The sequence below is a fragment of the Leguminivora glycinivorella genome, chromosome 1 (assembly GCF_023078275.1).
Source record: "Leguminivora glycinivorella isolate SPB_JAAS2020 chromosome 1, LegGlyc_1.1, whole genome shotgun sequence".
In the NCBI taxonomy this organism is placed as follows: domain Eukaryota; kingdom Metazoa; phylum Arthropoda; class Insecta; order Lepidoptera; family Tortricidae; genus Leguminivora; species Leguminivora glycinivorella.
In genome coordinates, this window is record NC_062971.1 from 27,568,613 (window position 1) to 27,577,497 (window position 8,885).

General features: G+C 40.4%; 1 protein-coding gene across 1 annotated transcript; it reads right to left on the reverse strand.

The window, feature by feature from the left end:
* Positions 1 to 2,708: 2,708 nt before the first annotated feature.
* Positions 2,709 to 3,080, reverse strand: LOC125232214. Its single transcript, XM_048137852.1, has one exon. The coding sequence runs from the start codon at positions 3,050 to 3,052 to the stop codon at positions 2,726 to 2,728; it is 327 nt and encodes a 108-aa protein (XP_047993809.1). The 5' UTR covers positions 3,053 to 3,080; the 3' UTR covers positions 2,709 to 2,725.
* Between the last annotated feature and the right edge of the window lie 5,805 nt (positions 3,081 to 8,885).

Consider the following 8,885-nt stretch of genomic DNA (forward strand, 5'->3'; position numbering starts at 1 on the left):
CGTTTTAGGCAGAGTTAGGTATAGGTTGTACCCGTCACCGGTTAGAATTTGTGTCAGCTACAATCTACAATGTGATGGATGCTGCACAACAAGTCTATGTCGTCCAAAGTGTGTAGTTTTTAACATGTGTACCTGTTTGGCTTTCTATGTATATTTTATTATGGTGTGTGTATTTTTTATTAACTGTGGGCTTGTGATATGAGAGCGGAAAGTGTATACACTTATACTTCGTTTTTTTTTAGCATTAGAAAGACCTGTCAAGAACGAGATATAAGGTTTTTTATCGGGCACATTCTGCGGATCGAACAGTGAATACGAGTTAATAAATATCTCTTATTTATTATCATGTTTTATTAACACATGTACATTACTCAGCGTTGTGAACAGATAAGAAACATAACTTTTAGACCAGGAAAAATAGCTTGACCTGGACATAATTCGATAACCGTAATTTTCTTTTTCTGTCGTATAAAGTATCATTAGTGATAGTTAAAATACAAATTATTAATCAAATTAGGGTTCTGATTCAATTTAAAAAAAAATAAAAACGAACTTTGAATATTTTTTGATTTTATAACTAAAGTATTAAATGTAATCCGGAAAAAGTGCTTGTATTATGTTGTGACACCTGCATTTCATATAAAAACATCTAATTTTTATAAATAATTCATACAGAACTATCATTTATAAAGAAGGTTTAGTAAGTTACACATTTTCAGGCGTATTTCACTAGAAAATATTGTTAACCGTAATCCTGCAATTTATTATGAATATAATATTACGTGTGTTGATAAATTATTAAAACTTATACCAATACTTTTGGCGCTTGTTCAAAATCTTAAATATTGATAATTTTAGGAAAGGAAAAATACCTAACTAAATTGAAAGATGGTAAATTTTGCCGTTAATATATTCTTAGTACTATACGAAATCAATTAAACAACAAATATGTAAGATTCATTACTTAATTGATATTTTTCTTACTTGCGCTTTAATATGAACGTTATTACCTGCAGAATAAGGTCGTGCACAGAGTAGGTATAGCTAGTATAGTAGTAGCGGGAACGGGCGGCGAGTCGTCATCACGTGTTTCGCTCGACGATATCAAGGGCGCCGCGTTTTCAAAACGCTTCGATAACAAATATTTCACCGTCCAGTATAAGAGAGCTCCCTTATTACAAGTGACAAAAGTCATACAAATCAATTAGTCCGATAGGTCACGTTAAACTGGTCAAGTCGTTAGCTCAATAATAGTACCTATCGAGCTTGACGAGATGCTTGGATCACAACAACGTAATATGTATGAAAGCTTGCGGCGCTTAAGACTGTATTCTTTCGAGTCGTGTGTAACGTATTTTGGCGAGGCAAATTTGAAGCACAGTGCGTGTCTGTCTCACTCACTCTTACGGTAAACCTAATGAACTGTTTCACTTTCAGAGGATTTTTGAAGTAATATGGGTAATGTGACATTGTCGCGGTGAGGTCTTTCCGGTACAAATTTATCGGTGGATCTTTTCGGATTTGTGGACGATGAGCCGATGCGATGTCGCTTCATTTTGAAGTGTCGACTCTCGCGAGGGAGTTCTTAGAGGACCGCGAGGAGCGCGTGTGACTGTTGAGTTTTTGAATGATTTGAAGTTTGTGAATGATTTTATTTTGTGTGTATTTGTGTGGGCATGAGGTGTTTGTGTTGCGAGAGTCAAATCAATAATATGAGTGGTACAAATTTTATTAGGGGGCCTCATGTGTGAGAAACTCTAACACTCGAATGCTGCGTAACAATGCGAGCCGAAATCGCCTAATCGGAAGTGTCCGACTTGGTATCGACTAATCTATACACGTTGTAACATGAGAAACCAGAAATCAAAACCTGGTTTCTGGTATCTGGTACCCGGTAACCGGTAACCGGTATCCGGTATCCTGTATCCTGTATCCTGTATCCGGTAACCGGTATCCGGTATCCGGTAACCGGTATCCGGTATCCGGTAACCGGTATCCGGTAACTGGTATCCGGTAACCGGTATCCGGTAACCGGTATCCGGTAACCGGTATCCGGTAACCGGTAACCGGTGACAGGTCTCCGGTATTCGGTGACCGGTAACCGGTAACCAGTAACCAATGACCGTTAACCGGTATCCGGTAAACGGTGACCGGTAACCGGTAGACGGTAACCGGTATCCGGTAAACGGTAGACAGTAACCGGTAACCAGCATCCGATATACGGTATCCGATATCCGGTTTCCCGTGTTCGGTTTCCCGTTTCTGGTTTGGTTTTGGTTTTAGTTTTAGTTCTGTTAGTTTAAACAAAAACAAAACTGAAAACGAAAACGGAAACCGAAACGGGAATGGAAACGAAAACCGAAATCGAAACCGAAACCGACACCGAAACCTACACCAAAACCGACACCGAAACCAAGACCAAAACCGAAACCGAAAAAAATATTTAAGTTCCTAGAAGTAAAGAGTGACAGAGATAGCACTATAATCATTTAAGTTCCTGGTAGTAAAGAGTGACAGAGATAGCACTCATGTTAGTCAAACTCGTGGTATGTGCACTTCCCGCACACAGTAAAGAGTGACAGAGATAGCACTATAATCATTTAAGCTCCTGGTAGTAAAGAGTGACAGAGATAGCACTGTAATAATAAAATTTATGTTCCTGGTAGTAAAGAGTGACAGAGATAGCACTTCTTCTTCTTCTTCTTCTTCCTTGACCTTTTCCCATTTAAGTGGGGTCGGCCTTTCTTGTCCTTTTCCTCCATAATACACGATTTTTGGCTATTTCAGCGTCTGCGTTAACATCTTTCATGTCTTTTTGGACTGTCGTCAGCCAAGTGGTAGGTGGTCTTCCGCTTCCTCTTTTTTGTGTCGGCATGTTTAAGGCTAACTTGACCATATGATCTTCTGGGCGACGTAGAATATGCCCATACCACCGAAGACGATTTTCTTTGAGTTTCTCAGCTATAGGTGCGACTTTGAAACTACCTCTTATGTAGTCGTTGCGGATTTTATCCAGCAACGTGACTCCTCCTGACCAACGCAACATGCGCATTTCAGTGACATGCAATTTATTTATGTGCTGTTTGGTTGTTGCCCAGCATTCTGTGCCGTATAAAAGAGCAGGCCTTATTGCGCTTTTATAGACTTTCCTTTCACTTTTATTGGCATTTTCTTATCGCATATTACGCCGGTCAGCTCCCTATATTTTTGCCACCCCACTGTAGTTCCATGTGTGACATCTTTATCGATCTTGCCATCGTTGCTGATGATGGATCCCAAGTATTTAAATTGGCACACTGTGGGAATTCTCGTGGCTCCGATATAGATTTTGAAGTCGTTGGCATTAGAAATGCCATCAAACACACAAGACATATGCTCAGTTTTCTTTCTGCTAATCTTTAGCCCATTACTTTCAAGTGCTTCTATCCAGGTGTTGAATGTGTGTTGGAGATCTATTATATCTTCTGAAATAAGTGCAACATCGTCTGCGTAAAGAACATTCCAGGGCACAGGTTTTTGGCAACTTTTCGTGAGGTAGTCTATTGTTACATTGAAAAGTAACGGGCTGAGAGTCGAGCCTTGATGGACGCCGGATCTGATTGAGAAGCTGTCACTTTTACCTGCTGGGCTCATAACTTGCGTCTTTACATCGCTGTACATGTCTTTTATGAGCGAGATATAACTTTCCGGCACCAGCTGATCTCTGAGGGCCTCCCAGATCAGGTCACGTGGGACATGGTCGAACGCTTTTTCTAAGTCAATGAAGACCATGTGTAAGTTCTTCTTGTTAGTCTTTCTCTTTTCTAAAAGTATGCGTATAGTTTGTATAGCGTCCGCCGTTCCCTTTTCAGCAACAAAGCCGCATTGATTTGAAGTTAATACTATTAGTTCATTTAGTCTGTTATACAAAACCCTTTCCCAGATTTTTAGAGAGTGGGACATAAGTTTGATAGCGCGGTAGTTACCACAGTCTCTCACGTCTCCCTTTCCTTTGTAAAATGGTATGAGAAGACTGTTTCTCCAGCTTTCAGGTATTTGTTGACCTTGTATAAGTTTGTTGAAAATTTCATAAAGCCAGAGTATACCTTCTTCGCCTAAGTGTTTCCAGACTTCTGACGGGATTTCATCTGGTCCTGTTGCTTTGTTGTTCTTCATCTGGCACAGAGCTTTCTTTATTTCCGTGGGTGTTATCGCTGTAAGGGGGCCACAGACAGAGACTGGTGGTGACGTATTGGTGTTTCTCGGGTGCGATACATTTAAGAGATCTTCGTAGTACTGCACCCATCTATCCCGGATATCTTTGTCCTGGGTTAGAAGTTTACCGGATGCATCATTTATGTACTTGACTGTGGTGATATCTTTGGTGCTGTTGTGACGCGATTTCGCCAGTTTGTGGATGTCTACTAAAGTGTCAGCTTTTTCCAATTTTTCGTAAAAAGCTTGACAGGATTCAGCTTTGGATATAGCTATGGTTCGTTTAGCTTGCCGTTTGAGGTCGTTGTAAAGTAAACGGTCTGCCTCTTCATTTGTTGACTGCCAGATTTTAAAAGCCTCTTTCTTTTTGGAGACAGCGTTTTTGACCTCTATGTTCCACCAAGCTGTTTCCTTAAATGGACCTGTTGCTCCCTTTGTGCGACCTAGATGTTTTTCCGCAGTTCCTCTGCACGTGACTTCAAAATTATTCCACATTTCTGCGGCCGTTAATTCAGTGTCTTTTTGGTCCATGTATGCATCCCTTAGTTCTCGGGTGAAAATTTGCCCTACCGCTTTTGATAGCGAACTCCATTTGATTTTTGGAACCTTGTGTTGCTTTTGTTTTAAAGGCTTAGGAAGTTTGTATGTGGTGACCAATATTCTGTGTTGAGTTGTCAGTGACTCCCCAGGTATGACCTTACTGTCTCTGTATCTGCCTAGATGTATTTGGAGAATTTTGCACAAAATAGGCTCACCCTTTGATGTTGAAAATTCCGCCACTCTATAAAACAAACAGACCGCACACGAGCAGCCGACATTAAATTCTATTGCACGGCGCGAAGGTCGAAAGCCGCGCCCGCACCTGGGCGTAGGTAGCGAGATCGGGTGCACGTGCGCTTACCTTTGAAATCGCCGAGGTGTCGCCATTCGCCCTCTCTTTTCATTTATGTTTCTGTTTCAATCGGTTAGCCGTTTGCCGGCCGGCAATAAAGGTTGTTTTTTTAACCGACTTCAAAAAAAGTAGGAGGTTCTCAATTCGACTGAATGTTTTTTAGGGTTCCGTAGTCAACTAGGAATCCTTATAGTTTCCCCCTGTCTGTCTGTCTGTCCGTCCGTCCGCGGATAATCTCAGTAACCGTAAGCACTAGAAAGCTGAAATTTGGTACCAATGTATCAATCACGCCAACAAAGTGCAAAAATAAAAAATGGAAAAAAATGTTTTATTAGGGTACCCCCCCTACATGTAAAGTGGGGGCTGATTTTTTTTTTCATTCCAACCCCAACGTATGATATATTGTTGGATAGGTATTTAAAAATGAATAAGGGTTTACTTTTACTAAGATCGTTTTTAGGGTTCCGTAGTCAACTAGGAACCCTTATAGTTTCGCCATGTCTGTCTGTCCGTCCGTCCGTCCGTCCGTCCGTCCGTCCGTCCGTCCGTCCGTCCGTCCGCGGATAATCTCAGTAACCGTTAGCACTAGAAAGCTGAAATTTGGTACCAATATGTATATCAATCACGCCAACAAAGTGCAAAAATAAAAAATGGAAAAAAATGTTTTATTAGGGTACCCCCCCTACATGTAAAGTGGGGGCTGATATTTTTTTTCATTCTAACCCCAACATGTGATATATTATTGGATAGGTATTTAAAAATGAATAAAGGTTTACTAAGATCGTTTTTTGATAATATTAATATTTTCGGAAATAATCGCTCCTAAAGAAAAAAAAAAGTGCGTCCCCCCCCTCTAACTTTTGAACCATATGTTTAAAAAATATGAAAAAAATCACAAAAGTAGAACTTTATAAAGACTTTCTAGGAAAATTGTTTTGAACTTGATAGGTTCAGTAGTTTTTGAGAAAAATACTGAAAACTACGGAACCCTACACTGAGCGTGGCCCGACACGCTCTTGGCCGGTTTTTGATCATATTAATATTTTCGGAAATAATCGCTCCTAAAGGAAAAAAAAAGTGCGTCCCCCCCCCCCCTCTATATTTTGAACCTTATGTTTAAAAAAATATGAAAAAAGATCAAAAAAGTAGAACTTTATAAAGACTTTCTAGGAAAATTGTTTTGAGAAAAATACGGAAAACTACGGAACCCTACACTGAGCGTGGACCGACACGCTCTTGGCCGGTTTTTTTGTTACTCGATATCTCCGAGAATCGTGGACCGATTTTCAAATTTTTTTTTTTTTAATCGAACGGGTATAACCCCGAGATGGTCCTATTGACACCAAGTCCCAGGCGGCGCGGCGCGCGCCACGCCGCCGCCACGCCGCCTGGGGCGCGTCTTACGTCCTTCCTATACAAAATGTACTGAGGAGACGATTTTTGAATTACACTCAGGTGGCGTGGCGCGGACGTCCGTTGCGCGCCCCGAGACACGCGACGCTCTGGTGTGGCCGGTACCTTACGTCCCTAACCTATTAACCGATCCGCCGCGGTGACGCGGCCGGTGCGCGGCGCGCTCTCCCAGGCCCGCGCCCCGCGCGCTCCCCCGCCCCGCGACAGCCGCTCTACGACAACTTTGCACCCTTTTAAATTACTGACATTTACAGTTTCTTAAGCGCGACCTTCACAGTATTAATTTTGATAAAATCATGATTATAGTACACAAAAACCTGGTCTTAAGCAAAAAAATCTCAGTTACAATTTATACCTACTGAGAAATTCATGTTTATTTAAGCGTTAAAAATATATGTTTAAGATCGGTGTTAAATGTCTATATATACTTAATACAATGCAAATTGATATATATATCATGGTCACCATTTTTACCTACCTAGATATTCACATTAAATGAAAACGGTAAAAAAAAGTACACAATCAGATTTATTTTCTGTGTAATATCGCTAATAACTGATCGCATCTGAGTGCACCACAAAGTTAATCTAACAAAGTTTTCGGTTAACTATTTTGCTGTTAGCGAAAAGTGGGATAATGTACTTTATCTCATGATTTTTATAAGATATGAATACGATCGTATTTTTTTTTATCTATGTACATAATTACTATTTGATGCTTAATAATAATACCCAATAAAATATCAAAAAGGACGAGTTATTGAATTATGTCCAGGGTACCTTACTTTTACTCCACTATTTGGTTAATTTATATTGTAAGATGGAAAGCTAAGAATTTTAAAAAATTGTGTGTGCAATTTTTCATGGAAAGGTTGTACATTAAAAAACTTAAAGAGGCAGAGTTCTCACACTATGCTCTATTTTTAAACGTCACTGTCACTATCTACATACAGCATGTGCATAAGTTCCGAGAAATCAGTGGTTGCGGCCGAAATCGAAGAAGGAATGTTTACGACCACTGCTTCTTCGTTTACCCGTTTGACAAATAATTCTAATCTTAAAAGAAACGGAGTATAGTTCGGGTGCTTGCGTAGTGCGCCCACTACTTTCCTTTCCTTACCTTGAGCGGGAGCTATGTCAGTCCGGTACGGTACATAACGGTAAGGGTGAAGTCAGATCCTGTCAGTATCGAGCCGCATTTTATGTATGAAAAATCGATCATTAGTATGAACATGCGTTACAGGTTTCCGACGCGTATTTTTCATACATAAAATGCAGTTCGATGCTGATAGATGAGACTTCACCCTAAGAAGCGTGCGAAATCCGCGTATGGATTAAAGCAAAGCTCTGCTGCAGACTGAGCAGGATGTTTTGGACTTTTTTGTAGTCTACTGCGTTATGCTATATTTATACCCGCCATATAATGATATTTAGTTGTCAAAGCGGACCCCAGGCTCCCATAAGCCGTGGCAAATGCCGGGATGCAAGAAGGATGATGATGATATATTGATATTACCTTACGATAGAACTCATTGCAGGTCAGCATCCCTTCGACACAATATTGGATGAGAACCGTAACTGCAGGTGGCTAGGTCCAAGTGGTCCAACTAATCGCCTGTATCCTCAAAAGCCTTACACTCATGTCTCCCCTCCGGCCGATAATGTGCCGCTCCTACACATATCTGTAGCGCAAAAACACTTACCTAGACCATTTTGCAACACACGTGTAAGTCTCTGACCCGAAGACGAGCGACGATGTCTTGCACAAAAAGTGTGTCGGATGCAAGAAAATGGGTAAAATGGGTTGATACTGTCGCATCATTCATGGATGTTTTATTTATTTATGTACGAGTATTTTTAATTTTTAAGGGAAGTCCCAACCACTGATGGCAATATTGTAAATCTTTTTCAATGAAATAAAACATTTTTCATTTTCAGTGTGGCGCATATTTTTTCCTATTAGATGGTCCCGAGGATCTTTTTTTCAGTATTTTATGTAACGTATACAGAGTTATATATTTTTTTGCTTGCAGTAACTCAAAACTGCAGCTGTCACACAAAGACTGAATTATATGTTAGTTTGAAAACACAGCACAGTCGGAATTGTAATCACAACACGTTCGAGAGCGTCTCTTTGTGCCGAGTAATTGAATTAGAGCGGCAGGCCGGCGCGTTCCGCTTTTTAATTAGATGCCAGTAAACACCCGCGGAAAATATACTTCTGTGCAAAAAAATATCTGGAAACAATGCAGTTGGAATGCCTGACCATAAATTCTGCGAGCTGTAACCGTCGCAACTTGCTTAGAAAACGCAAATTGAAATTTGAAAACATTTAGTTCTTGATGTCATCATCAGTCAAGCCACAGATGATCTAAGTCAGTGTTTTT